The following is a 13,777-nucleotide window of genomic DNA, read 5'->3' as shown; positions in this document are numbered from 1 at the left end:
GCCTCCCCGCCCCTCACAGAGCTGTGTCTGCACTGTTAGGCTGCCCACCCGGACCCGACCCCAGCCAGAGTCTCCTTCCTAGCTGCAGACCGTGGCCCTTCTGGGGTTGCTGTACCCCAGAGCAGTGCTCCAACCTTACCTGTCCACACAGGTGCCGCTTCCTCAACCTCCCCCTGCTGTGTGCACAAGGCTGGGGGGGCAGTTGCCCGTGGAGACCATGGTTTACATGGGGGTTCGACGTAAGCTGAGACTGACGGAGTGGGGGCACAAGTGCAGGCGTAAGGCGGTGGGGAAGGCTTTACGGCGCCCGGAGGGGAGCGCCAACCTCGGACGGTGGGATGGGACACACGACGGACGCGGTCTGACACATGGGAAGTGGTGTGGAGAGCAGCGCTAGCAGTGGGGGTTGCGGGGGGCACAGCAGCTGAGAAGCCGGATACAGAGGGGCCGAGGCCAGGCTCTCCCGCTTCCCCAGGCCTGGGTCTGCAGCACTCGGACCATGTTAGGGACGGTAGCTTCCAGAACGTTTGCAACGACCTACGACAGACACTGCCTCACATCCTTTCTGGTCCCTTCTAAAGGGAAACGACGGTCATTTTCGCGAGCCGCTCTGACTTTCCGGGCCGATTCGGTGCTGCGCGGTACAGAAGAGGAGAGGGGAGACGGGGCTGCATGGACATCTTTATTATTCCCGGGAGGGGGCAGGGTACACAGCCACGTTGCAGTCACCGAGCTTGTTAAAAATATCTCAATAAATAAAACAAATAAGCAACATATACACTGAAACAGAAAATATTTTAAAAAGGGTTAGCTGAGCAAATCATGAGAAAGAGAAGAGGCGAGGTGGGAGGAGGAGTCCAGGCTTACGTGGAACAGTCATGCAGAGGCTGTGGGCGAGGGAACGCGAGGTTCTTTTCTGAGAGCCTTGGTCCAGTTTAAACAGAATGGTACAGGAATGCATTTCTGTTTTATTAAAAAAATATACATTAAAAAGGCACTTAGAGGGAAATACAAATCCAAGATTTCAATTCTTGTAAATATGTTCCTGAATCTAGAGATTTTCAGAAAGAATCAATCCCCCCTAAAAAAAAATAAAACCCAGAAGAAAAATCCAAACAGTGGCAAGGATGACAAGGAACATGTCACCGGCGAGAAGGGCCGCGAGTGCCGCTTCCTCTGTGGGGACCGTCTCTGGGGAGGAGTTGTGTGGTCTGGGGTCTTCATTCGATGCTGCTGCTGTCCCCTTGTCCAAACGCTGTGCTGGAGAGCAGAGGGGAGGCTTCCTTGAGGTTGTTCGGGTTTCAGAAGTGACAGACGTGGAGGCGTCCCAATTCCACTCGAGCCTCAGCCCCACAGGACAGCCTGGAAGACACGGAAGAGGGAGGGTGAGGCCCCACTGTATGCAGGGTGTGCCTGTGTGGCTGTGTGTACGTGTGTGTGTGGTTGTGTGTGTGTGTGGTGGCGTGTGGAGTGCATGCAGTCCTAGGCCAGCTCATCCCACGTCGATTTGGGCACGTTCCATTGTGATCAAGACACACAACTGTCCCGTGTCCAAAGGCCCCGTGAGGGGTGTAAGGGTCTGCAAGACGCACGTGTGTCATTCAGACTGCAGCGGCGTGCGGTGTGAGACGTGTGCAGCGCGTCTCGCTGAGCGAATCCTTCCAGGGGCCACACTGGGCCTCTCCCACCAGCCCCACCGCCTCGCCGCAGGATGGGCCAGCGAGGAACCAGGTTGGGAGCCAATCCACGGACCAGGGCCACGCTCTCCACGGAGCCTCCTGCCTTCCTACAAGGAAGGTCTGCCTACCCAGTTGACCTTGCTGCCTGGAAAGGGCTGGGGGTGCAGACGGAAGACGGGATGGAATGGCAGAGAGAGGGAACACAGGCAAGGGAGCCGGCGGGGGGGACCCCAGACCGCACCCGCTGCCGTGTGTGTCCACGGGACTTACTGGAGGAGATGTGCTGGAAAGAAGCTCAGGGCAGGGTATGAGACCCCCCGACTTCAGAGACACGTGGCTATTGTAAGCCCAACGTCATGAGTCCTGGGGGTGGGAAGCCCAGGAGGACAGGGGATAATATGGCTGGGCATGAGTGCATGGTCAAGGACCTCGACACTGCTGGAAAGGCCGGTCACCTGGGTGCTGAAGGGACTGAGGGTGAGGACAGTTGGGCCCCACACCTTGCTCCAAGCTGGCAGCTCATGGCTGGGACCACTTCCCACCTGTCACCAGCTGTTCTGGGGGGCTGTGGGCAGCTGATCGCCTGGTCCTGCGGGACCCAGTCCTACAGTACACGTGGCCAGTTTGTAACCAACCCTGAACCAATAGCATCCTTCCCAGGAGACCCTGAGCTTCGTTAGCGATTCTCTAAGACTGGCGGGCGAGCACTTTGGGCCCCAGGTGACCTTTAGTGCCTACCCCAGGGCCTGATGCACACCGCACACACTTCTACACGTGGAGAACACACACAGAAACAACCAGCTAAACCTCATACCCAAAGGAGACAAGTCCATTCATCGGGAGCCTTGAGGGACACGCTGGCTGTGGGGGCCGACAGGTGCAGGAGCCGGGCCTCCACCCCCATGCACCGTGGAGGGGGCTGCCGGAGGGCTCTGTGGCTGCACACCTGAGTGCTGAGATGGGGGGCTGGCAGGGGCCTAGGGGTGGGGCAGAGTCAGGAATGGCTTTACCAAGGAGGAGGCTGGGAGAAGGGTCACCAGGAGGAATTCCCTTCCAGGATAAGATGTCAAGGACAGGCAACCCCATGTTCGGGGACGATGATGTGGAAGGTACAAAAACACAGAAGAATGTTTGATACGGCGACAGGTGACATCTTAGTGGGTATGTGTGTGTGTGTCCCTGAAACTATTGGGCAGTGGGCAGCAGGAAGTTTCCTCCTGTCCCTGTACCCCCAGTCCTCACCCACAGATCCCCAGAGAACTCCAGAAACCCCTGCTGAGCCAAGACAAAGGTCCGGGAAGGCTAAGACATTGTCCCCAAAAACTCAGGGTGTTTTCACACGCACACTATTTTTCTCTCAAGCCCAGAACACTCCCAATACATCCGCCTTTCTAAGTGGTCCTGGGCAGAAAGTCAAAGGCTGCTCTCTCTTGGAGAATGTGGTTGTAATTAGATAATTAATCAGGGGGCAGCTAGAGAAAACTGAATGGAAGCCTTCCTCAGAGGGAGGGAATAATTACAACAGTTTCTGATATATGAGCTGCACCAACCCTCCAAGGGGAAATACAGGATCGTGCATGAAAAGCCGAGAATGACGGAGGCCGTCCCCCAGTAGTGGTGAGTTTTAGGGTTTGCTGCAGGCGCCCGTGGGGCCCTGGGCTCGGGCAGAAAGAAGGAGGTTCATTAGTCTTCTCGACCGAGAGCCTGTGGGCCTGGGCCCCTTGATGTCACCCTGACCCCAACCACGTCTGCCGACATGGGCAGCATTTTCGGCAACAAATACAAACCATCTGGGGCCCAGGACCGCCTCCCGCATAGAACAGCCACCTGAAACTGTACGCGTGTGCCCTGTCCGTGGTTCACTCTCTGCATCTGTCTGCCTTGCAGGGAAGGGGGGTGGCGGGCAGAGCGGCACAGCAGCGGCTACACCGAGAAAGTAACTTTGCTCCTCTCTCCCACACCAGACCCTTGGGCACCAATGCACAGTAAAGGTCTTAACTGACTCTTATTTCCAGGACCTAACCCAACAGAAATTCTCCAAAAAGTGAGGCAGGGGGCTTAAGGGGGAAGAGTGTATTATAAGACCTTCCATCCAGCTACCCATGTACCTTCCATCCACACGGCTACCCACCACCCACCTTTCCTAGCTTCCCTCCTTCTGTCCATCCATCAGTCCATCATGCCACCCACCATCTATCTGCCCATCCTTCCATCTACCCATTCACGCATGCCTCCATCCCTCCATCCACCCACCATCTATCTGCCCATCCTTCCATCTACCCATTCACCCATGCCTCCATCCCTCCATCCACCCACCATCTATCTACCCATCTACCCACTCCTCTTCCTTCCATCCATCATCCATCCATCATCCATCCTTTCATCCCTCTTTCTAACATGTATTGAGCATCACTCATGTGCCAGAAATGCTACTAGTTATTTAAAAAGCCCGGAAAAGAATCAGAGAAATCTAACAGGGGAGAAGAATCATGTTGAAAACAAGTAGAACGGAGGGTAGCACAGACAACTTTTTAAAAGGAAATGCCAGTAAGACTCTGCAGCCAGAAAGGAAAGGGACAAAGGACCTTGAACTTTGTTGGACTGCCGGAAGAAAGCAGGGTAGGTGATAAGGAGGGAAATGGCACAGATGTGTCATCTCTGGTTAGTACAGCACACACACACCCCTGAGATTTTGCCCATGGAGGCCAGAGGGATAGAACGTGAGGCTCAGGGAGCCGGGTACTGCCCACAGAAACCCAGGGTCATGGCCACGGAGGGCTTGCTCTGGCCCTCACTGCCCCCTTCTGGAGTTCTCTGGGGATCACTCCGCCTCCACAGGACCCTGACGTTGTCCACGTCACTCGAAGGGGCCACCACCTGCCAGCCCGCTCCTGCTGCCACCTGTGTCTCTCTCCTCCCAGTCACTACACTGAAAATAAAGACCCCCCAATTCCTGGGCTGCCAGGTGCGCTGGGGTCAGGGGAATGTGCCATGTGGACATGAACATAATGAACCCCGCAGTGGAACTGACCACCTACCTGGTGGGTCTTGCCCATCCCACAGGGGACAGCACCCCCGTCCACCCGGGCGTTCGTGGAGCACCGATCTTCAGCTGGGGCTCCCTGTCCCCTCGCCGAGCCTGGACACAGCCTCCTGACTGTTTGAACCCGGCCCCCCGGAGCTGGCTGGAGGCATGGAACCCATTCGCTCAGGTCAATCTGACGGGCCGCAAATATGAGTAGAAAATAAGGAATGGTTCACATCAGGTGGCTGTGGCCCACGGCGGGGAAATCGGGAAGCTGAGCACCTCATGAATGGCCCAGAGCACCGGGACCAAACTTTCAGAACAGTGGAATTCATCGTTTGGAGAGAAGCCCGGGGAGTCTGCAGGGGTAAAATACGGAGACTCCGTTTTCAAAAGAGAAGCAGGAAATAAGAAACGCGCTCTTGGAAATCACAGAAAGTATGGAAGTGGGATATTTTGTAAGAGATGGAAGCAAAATAACAAAATAGACCCTGATGAAAAACGATCAATAAATCAGAGACTGCCTCACGGAGGTCTCCAGGATCTGAGCAAAAGACAAAGAATGTGGAAGGAGGGAGGAGACGCAGCCCCAGACGAGATGCGGGGGGAAATGTCCCCGTACTCAGGGAAGATTGACGGTCCCAGATTAAAAGGAACACAGCGTTCTGGGAAGAGCGACTGACAACACGGGCAGCCATGCCACATCACAGGGAAAGTTCTGGACTCTAAGAGTACAGAAAACCTCCCACCGGCTTCCAGACATGAAAAGAAGCAAAAAAGAGCCAGAACAGGATAAGTTCCTGTGTGCTGACGGACGATCCCAGGACGGCTGGTGTTTCTCTGGAAAAGGGTCCAGGGACCGTGTGGGGGAGCAGGAGAGACATGGTTAAGCATGTAGGTCCTCAGAAAATGCACCCCCAGATGCCATTTCTGGGGAAATACTACCCGGAAAGGTCTTCCACCCTGAGGAAAAGTACCGAGGGCCCTTGTCTCTGCAAGTATCACGCCATCTAATAGTCGTCCCACAGCAGGACAAACAGGCCAATAAGAACGCTGGTAGGAAAAGCCTCGGAGGCCGAAGGACCCTGTGGGTCCCCAAGTACCCCGAGCTCCTGCCTGCCCCAGGCCACAGGGTGTGAGAGTGGGGGCAGCAGGACCACGCACCAGGCAGCCCCTCCATCCGTGACCACCACGCCCCCCGATGTCCCACTCTTTACCAAACTCACTCAAGAAAAAGTAGGAAACCCAAATGTATCCATATTTGTAAGATAAGCTGACCAGGTTGTGAAGAATCCGGAACCAGACTGCTTTACAAGAGCATTACATAGAATCTTCCGGAACCCGGTCATTCCAATCTGTATTACTTAAGTTGGTCCAGAGTTTATGGATGAGGAAACACTTCCCATTTTCCCTTATTTATTTTTACTACTTTTTAGAGCAATCTTAGGTTCACAGCAACATTTCGAGGCAGGTAGGAAACAGTCCATACGGCCCCTGCCCTCCACCATGCACAGCTTCCCCCATAAAATGTCAACAGGACACAACTCTGACCCCCCTCCAAAGGGCAGAAGAACCAAAGACCCGGTCACGCCCCCCCAGACGCTGAACGCAGAGCTGCTAAGTAAGACATCGGGGAACCGAGTCAAGCCATGGATTTGAAGACCCCCTTCCGGACAACGCAGAAGGGTTTACTCCAGGAATGCCGGCCAGTTAGCATCGGGAAATCCGGCGCAAGAAAGCAGCCCAGTAGACACTGACACACGCAGTGCCGCGCCACGAGCATTCTGGAAGCTCCCAGTAAGTCAGGACCCGAGAGCTCAGGCCTTGAGCTGAACCCCAGCGCTGCCACCACAGCTCCTGCGGCCTCCGGGCCTCAGCTGGCACATCTGTAGAAATACCCGCTGAGTTCCCCCTGAGACCACCGCCGCGGGGCTATGGGGATTCAGGGAGCCACAGCATGCAAGATGCTCGGGGCCTCGCCTGACTCGTGCCCAACACTCCGTCGCCCCAGGTTGTGGTTTCTTCCCCAGCTGGGTCCCCAGGGTCTAAACCAACACCTGGCACATAGCAGGTGCTCAATAAAGCCCTGTGGAAAGACACCTACAGTGAAGAGATGGCACGGACCCCAGCGCGATGCTGGTGCAGGAGGGAAATGCGGGGCTCCCTCTAGAACCCCTCTCCCTACTGTGCTCTGTCCCGTTCGTGACTTCTGAGTCTCTGCCACTCTGCCGGCCGGCAGCATCCTCCTCACAGCGGAGCTCACGAGAATGCAGAAGCAGGCTTCGCCCTGACCATGGAATCATCGTCTACACTCTGCCAAATCCCCAGCTCTTCGAAGATGCCTCTAGAGAATCGGAAGAGGTGAGCATGCCCACCTGAGCACGTCCCCGGTCAGCCGGTCAGCTGCAGCTGTGACACGCCGTGACTTCCCAGACACACAGCTGGTTAGAGACAGGCCAAAGAGGATTTGGGCACCTCAGTGCTCCCTGCTGGGGGCCGTTCCCGCTGCGGGCATCCCCACTACACCCACCAGCTGTCCTTCTGCCCGACACCCCAGACACACCGGGGTAGGTGGGACACAAAGCAGACACAGCTGTGAGGCCAGCCTGCGACTCCCAACATCACTCACCCTAAGGGAAGGGCAGCCGGGTGCCAGTGACAGACCCTGGAGGCTCTGAGAAGGTCACCCTGCCCCGCTGAGGGGTTTGCGCCTTTCTTCTGGTGAGGGCTTTTTAGCGCTTGCCCAGAGCCGCCTTGCCCAGCGGCTGTCTCCGTGAAAAATGCCTTGTCCAGAGACAAGGGATATAAGAGGTTTTGCTTTCAGAGGAGAGAATGTGCAACTTCCTTCCAGGTCGGACCTGCAGGCAGCTGCAGGCAGGCCGCAAACAGACCAGCCCTAGTGGACAGGGGTCAAGACCTGCCAGGGGCAGTTGCAGCCTCACCTGGCTGATCAGAAAGGCGGAGATCCAGCCGCCCCTGCTGGCTGCTGGGTGGGGTCCAGCACATGGGGGTCCCCTGCGGGGCAACAGGGGGCATCCTCAGGCAGGGTTCCAGCCCCCTCCTTCCCTGCTGACTTCTGTGCACCTGTCCTAGGGAACTCTCAATGGCAAACAACGAAACATAGCCCCACCCCACCCCAGCGACTGTAAGAATCCACTTCTAAATCAGAGGGCAGGAGGGTGCCCGGCTGTCCTCCCGTAGGCCTGACCCTCCTGCCTGGAGCTGGACTCCCTACAGAGCATCAGAGCACACGGTGGACTTGCCTGTGGGACGGCGGTGGGGCTGTGGGGGGCGGATAAAGGCAAGCCGCTCTGGCCGAGGCAAACACAGATCAGGAAGCCGTCGGACTTGTACGATTTTTACAAGGCTTCTCCGGCTGCCTGTGCCCTGGCCACGCTGCCCTCCCACCGGGGTCCCTCCCTCAGGCAGCCCTGCCCTGTTCGGGGTGGTCTGTGCACTGTCCCTGGGCCAAGCAGGCAGGATGCTCTGGTCTCTCTCTGCTGGCCCCTGGGCCCTTTCCCAGAGTCCAATGGAGGCCACGGCCATGGGGTTCTCATAGGCAACAGCGCTCTGCAAAGTAGGTCAGAGTCAAGATCCAGGAGCTTCTCTGCTGGCTGGGGCCTGGCCCGTTCCCTCTGGAGAGTCTGCTTCCCAGGAATGGCTGGGTGGGCAGGGTTCCCCTGTCGCCCCCACAAGACTCCTAGGACCCCAGAAGGCTGATGGACTTCTGCTGCTGGGGCAGAGAAATGGCCAAGTCACCACACTCGGCACGGCTCTGGAGTGGCCTCCGTGGCTCCCAGGCGTCCAGGTGGCAGTGAGACGTTTGGGAAGGCTGCTTGGAGGCCAGCAGGGGCTGTGAGCTCCTGTGTCCCCGGGCCTCTCTGTTTCCGTGGCAAGCCCCCGCTTCCAGATGCCCCTTGTGTGGGGCACCTACAGTCAGAGTCTGGGGCAGGGCCGCAGGGGCAGGAGGGCGCTGGGTGAGAACACGCTGTGTGCCTCTTCCCTGGCCCCACGACTCAGGAGTCTGACCCCCACTTGCCCGCATGAGAAAGCGCGATCCTGTCTGCAATGACCGTATTTCTGACGCGGGGCTCGGCTCCCACGGCTCCCTGCTGGCTGGCAGCTGAGCTGTGGGCCTCCCTCCTTCAGGGGAGTAGCTTGGAAGCAGAGCTGTCTCTCTCCATCTCTGTCTCTCTCCTTGAGCTTGGCTTCTGCCATTCGAGCTGACAGTGTCCGGAGTGGCCTTCCTGCCAAGGAGACATCAGCTTGGGAGCAGCCTGGGGAGAAGGCAAGCTCGCCTCTGCTTCCAGACCCTCTCTGCGTGGTGCCCCCGGCCTCCGGGCCTCGGAGAGATGTGGCTCCAGGGCTGCCCGGGCCAGCTCTCTCCATTCCCGAGGGAGCTGTGGCAGGAAGGCCCAGTGTCCACACCAGTGACTCCCAGCATTTACCCTGTCCAGCCCTCCTCTGACGGAGGCCTTCCCATTTCTTCTCCATGAGTCACAGGACGCTGCAAAGTGTACCCCAGGCTCAGAGGTGGTGAGGGAGAGCAGTCCAGAACAAGCAGGTAATAGCAGGATGCGGCCTCCTTCCGGGACTCAAGGCCTCCGAATCCAGGAACTACCTCGACCAGTGAATTATGATTTCCCCAGATGTCACTAAATGTAACTTCCAAATAAAACCCACTAGCAAAAGACGGTGGTGTAAAAAAATCACCCTTGCTGGTGGTTTTCAGGCTGGTGGTACAGGTCGGCATGTGGGGCTGACCCATCGGTGATGTCACATCAGAGACAAGGAGATGGGGCCTGGGGCTGGAAGGGACTTAGGCCAAGTGACCAGGCAGGTGCAGAATTGCCCCCAGAACTCAGGTCAGCTACTCCCCGAGGCACGAGGCCGAAATCCTTCTCATATGACTGACCTCATTCCTACACCTGTCATGTGGGTCCAGACCCAGGAACACTGACTTAATCAATGTCTTTGCACCAATGAGGATCTGAGGACACAGCCCTTCCAGCGACAGCAGCAGCGGCTCAAGGGAACATAGTGAAGGTCCGCAGAGGTCAGGCACTCATCAGATGCATGTCAGGAGAACGACCTGGCCCCTGCCCTACACCAGTTCCCTCGGGGCCAGATGACAAAACCAGCCATGGTAACGAATATGTCATACGTGTTCTAATCGAGGTATACTGAAAGTACGGGGGACCTACCACTGTGTTGTTCTACGGTGTAAACGTGTATTACAGACGGAAGTGACCGTAGCAAATACAATACCAGTTAAGTTAAAGGTGTGAAAAGGCGCATACTAAAGGCACAGAGAAGGCAACAATTAAACCTCCAGGCGGGTGGGGGTCTGGGGAGCTTTTCACAGAACTGGAGCTTAGAGCGGGGTTTCAAGGATGTCCGGTCCTGTGGGGGTGGTGGTGAAAGGGCCTCAGGGCACGTTTTAGGTGGCATGGGAGGAAAGGAGGCTTTGAGGGCAATGGTGACCCATGGCTCTGGGGAGGGGCTGCGGGGTGGGCAGGACCCCACAAGGCAACAGGAGGCGGTAAAAAGTGTAGGGGGAACTGGCATGACCAGGGCTGTTTTTCAGGGGTAACTGGGGGCCTCAAGGACTGCTAGGAGGTCAGATGCCCAACAGTGGGGCCCTGGGCGGGGCACGGTGACCAGTGGTCTGGCTTGGGCAGCAGGAGGGGTCAGGACCCCAGGAGCAAAGCAGGGAAGAGAACAGAAGTTGCTTGGTGGGGGGGCAGCAAGAGCAGAGCTGGTGGCACTGAGCTGGAGTGGTGTGCAGGACACCCGGAGGTCGGGTTCACTCAGCAGGATGTCCAGCTCCGAACCCCAGCGGGGCTGCGAGCTTCACACACAGCTTCCGAGCGAGGCCGACATCACCCTGCCCCCTGGAGGGAGGCGGAAAGCGCTACCTAGTGTTGTCTGGATTCGAACCCAGACCTGGGGCTCCTTCTCCAGCTGCGTGCTTCCTGACCACGACAGACCCAGATGCGGACATCTGGGGCAGCAGGGGGAGAGGAGGTCCGTCCCTGAAGAGGCCATGTGTGGCTCTGGCTGGCAGCGCCCCCTGCTGGAAGGAGCCCGCCCTCAGAGAGGAGAAGCAGGTGGGGGTCACCAGGTGACCTCAGGAAGGCCAGGTCCAGTGGAGCGCCAACCGGTGCTGGTGGTCAGGGGGCAGGGAGGGCTTCTTAGGAATGGCTTCTCTCTCTTTTTTAAATTTCTTTTTTAAATCTGAATCTTAGGTAGTGCCATGGAGCGCCATATTGGTTTCTGGAGTACAATTCAGTGATTCATCACAGGCACGCCACCCCCAGTGCTCTTGACATTTAGTATCTGTCACCATCCAGCCCATCCCCCACCCCCTCCCACCAGCCACCCTCAGTCTGTTCTCTGTCGTTCAGAGTCTCTGATGGTTTGTGTCCCTCTCTCTTTTTTTTCTCTTCCCCTTCCCCCATGTTCACGTTTTCTTTCTTAAATTCCACGTATGAGTGAGATCATATGGCATCTGCCTTTCTCTGACTTATGTCACTCAGCATAACACCCTCTGGTTCCATGCACGTCGTTGCAAAGGCAAGAGTTCCCTTTCTGATGGCTGCGTCCTATTCCGTTGTACGTGAACCACATCTCCGTTGTCCATTCGTCAGCCCGTGGACGTCTGGGCTCTTTCCATAGTCTGGCTATTGTGGACACTGCTGCTATAAACATTGGGGTGCACGTGCCCCTTTGAATCTGTATTTTTGTACCCTTTGGGTACATACCTCACAGAGCAATTGCTGGATCATAGGGTAGTTCTAATTTTAACTGTGAAAGCACATTTCTGAGACTATTTCCCTTGAAGTAGTGAAAACTGGGGATATAAAACCGTGTCCAGTAACGAATTAGCTCTGACACACACTCCCTAACTACGGCCACCAGCATTTAGTTCCCAAATTTAATCTCAGAAAAGTAGACAATTTTCAAAATGCAAAACTCTTTACAGAAATAATGACACCTAAAGCTATTTCCTTGAACGACCCAGACAAAATACGCTACTTTAGAGAGATTATGCATGTATTCATGCTCATTCGGAAAAACGCAAAATCCTTCCGAAGTGATGGGGAGAATCCTACTCCGCCCCAGTCCTCAGTCCTTCCCATCTCCGGGAGCCCTGGCTTCAGCAGACACCTGAGATGTGTGAGGCCTCTGGAAAAACCAGCAGCACACGACCGGGGGCCTGGCGTGGAGCACACACTCGCAGGCACCGCGAACACCCCAGGAGCGTGGACGTGGACGTGGACGTGGCTAACCCACCCCCCAACCACGGGGACAAGGCCTCTCACTTCCCAAGCTCTGGACCCGTGACTTTTGCCCTACTGCACATTCTCCAGCTTCAGCACCACGGGCATAAAACTGATCTCTGCTGGGAAACCATCGTAGTTAGAAACCACCCAGCACACACGCAAGTGTTGAGGACGTCGGCCAGGTCAGGGAACGTCAGCTCGTCTACAGAAGCAGACGGAAAGAGTGAGCCACCCTGGGTCACACGGGCCACATGGCTGTGGGCGGTCAGCGCGGAGGCCACAGAAGGGCCAGCTTTCCTGGAGGTGGCCCAGCAGCAGCTCACGGGAGCCCTGGCTCGGCGGCCTCGAGGGAAGGCTCGCGGGCGCGGCTGCTGCAGGACGGCGCAGGGACGCCAGGTACCACCCCCGTGCGGAACGAGGAGAAACAGATGTGCCCAGTAGCAGCCAGCCAGAGCTGAAGAATGGATCAACAGTCCAGTTAACGGGCAGAGGCAAGAAGAACGGGCACACGTCGCCCAGACAAACCTCCCCGTGGCGCCACCTCTCACGCGCACACCAGATGCACGACACCCGAGCTCAGGGAGCGGTTGGTAATTCACCTGGACGCCTGGAGCACTCCGGTCTCTCTAGGGACAAACTAGAGAGCGAGAGAGGCGGCAAACCCCCAAGAACAGAGGGGTGTATTGGATCGGCCAGCCCACCTGGAAAATGCACACGTCCTTGACCTCCCAGCCCCCAGAGTGACAGTGCCGACAGCCAGCGAGGGTGACCCCTGACCTCTGAACTTCACTTTTTCTTATCTCTGGGCCTCCGTCCATAAGCTTTTTACCACCTTGCCTCCTTCTTGCAGGGTGAGCGGTCACTCTCCCGTGTCTGCTGGGGGCGGGACGACTGACAGCTGGGCCCTCTCACCCCGCAGCTGAGCTCACACACCTGGGAGCCCGCAGGCCACAGGGGCAGCAGATACAGAGATGGAAGTCGAGGCCAAGAGCCACGCTGGCTTGGCGACGAGGCTGCAGCCCCGGTGTGAACACTACAAGCCCCACGTTAGGTCTGGGAAGATGTCCGGGGTCGGTGCTGTGGCTCCCCGGCAGCCAGGACCTCCAGGCCAGGGAGTGGGGCCCGTGGTACTAACAGGGAGGCTCTGCTGTTGGCTGAGGAGGGTGAGACCCAGGGGTCCCGACCCTCCAGACACAGTCAGGGTCACCCTGCTGATCTTGAAGCACTTGACTTCGGCCCTGCCTCTGGAAAGTGTGTTAGATATTTTCTCCCGGAAAAGGATGTCCATCAGACTCTTTCAGACAAAGAGCATGATTCCCAGCAGTTTGTTCCTGAGGCTTATACCTCTCATTTCACGAACCACCAGTTGCAAGAGTTTCCTTTGTCTGCATGGGATCCTGAAGGATCTGCGAGTGTAGGGGGCACGGGCAGACTCCTATCAGCCCACAATGAGCAGCGGTCCTCTGGGGGTGGGCGTGTGCTGTAGTGTTTGAAGGAGTCACCGTGCTCGGACAGCCGTGAACGATCTGGGAGGGCACGTCCCCACGGAACAGATCCTCCCAGAGCCTTCTCGGCTTTGCCCTCAATGCAACAGTTTGAAGACTGCTCCCTCGTCCCAGACGGCCCTCCACCCCAGGCTCAAGTCACGAGATACAGGAACAGGATCTTTGTTGCTCAGTTTCTAAAAAATTCAGTATTCCTGGATTGAAATTCTGCATTTATAAATTATACTCAAATCAATCTTCATAACTTATTTTTTAAAACATACTTCTGAATAAGAAAAAAAT

At 56.7% G+C, this 13,777-nt stretch overlaps 1 protein-coding gene across 2 annotated transcripts in view; it reads right to left on the bottom strand.

Moving 5' to 3' along the window:
* Positions 1 to 668: 668 nt before the first annotated feature.
* Positions 669 to 13,777, bottom strand: part of TWIST2 (twist family bHLH transcription factor 2) — a 49,418-nt gene continuing 36,309 nt past the window's right edge. For both annotated transcript variants that reach the window (XM_045794204.2, XM_045794205.2), the window contains exon 2: positions 669 to 1,362. Coding sequence is in view for 1 of the 2 variants with exons in the window: in XM_045794205.2 (XP_045650161.1) it covers positions 1,302 to 1,362 (61 nt within the window). In the remaining variant the exon portion in view is untranslated. The remainder of the gene's footprint in view (positions 1,363 to 13,777) is intronic.

This window comes from Ursus americanus, chromosome 1, assembly GCF_024610735.1.
Source record: "Ursus americanus isolate L20-20 chromosome 1, mUrsAme1.1.p, whole genome shotgun sequence".
Lineage (NCBI taxonomy): Eukaryota > Metazoa > Chordata > Mammalia > Carnivora > Ursidae > Ursus > Ursus americanus.
This window is presented reverse-complemented; position numbering and strand designations above follow the sequence as displayed.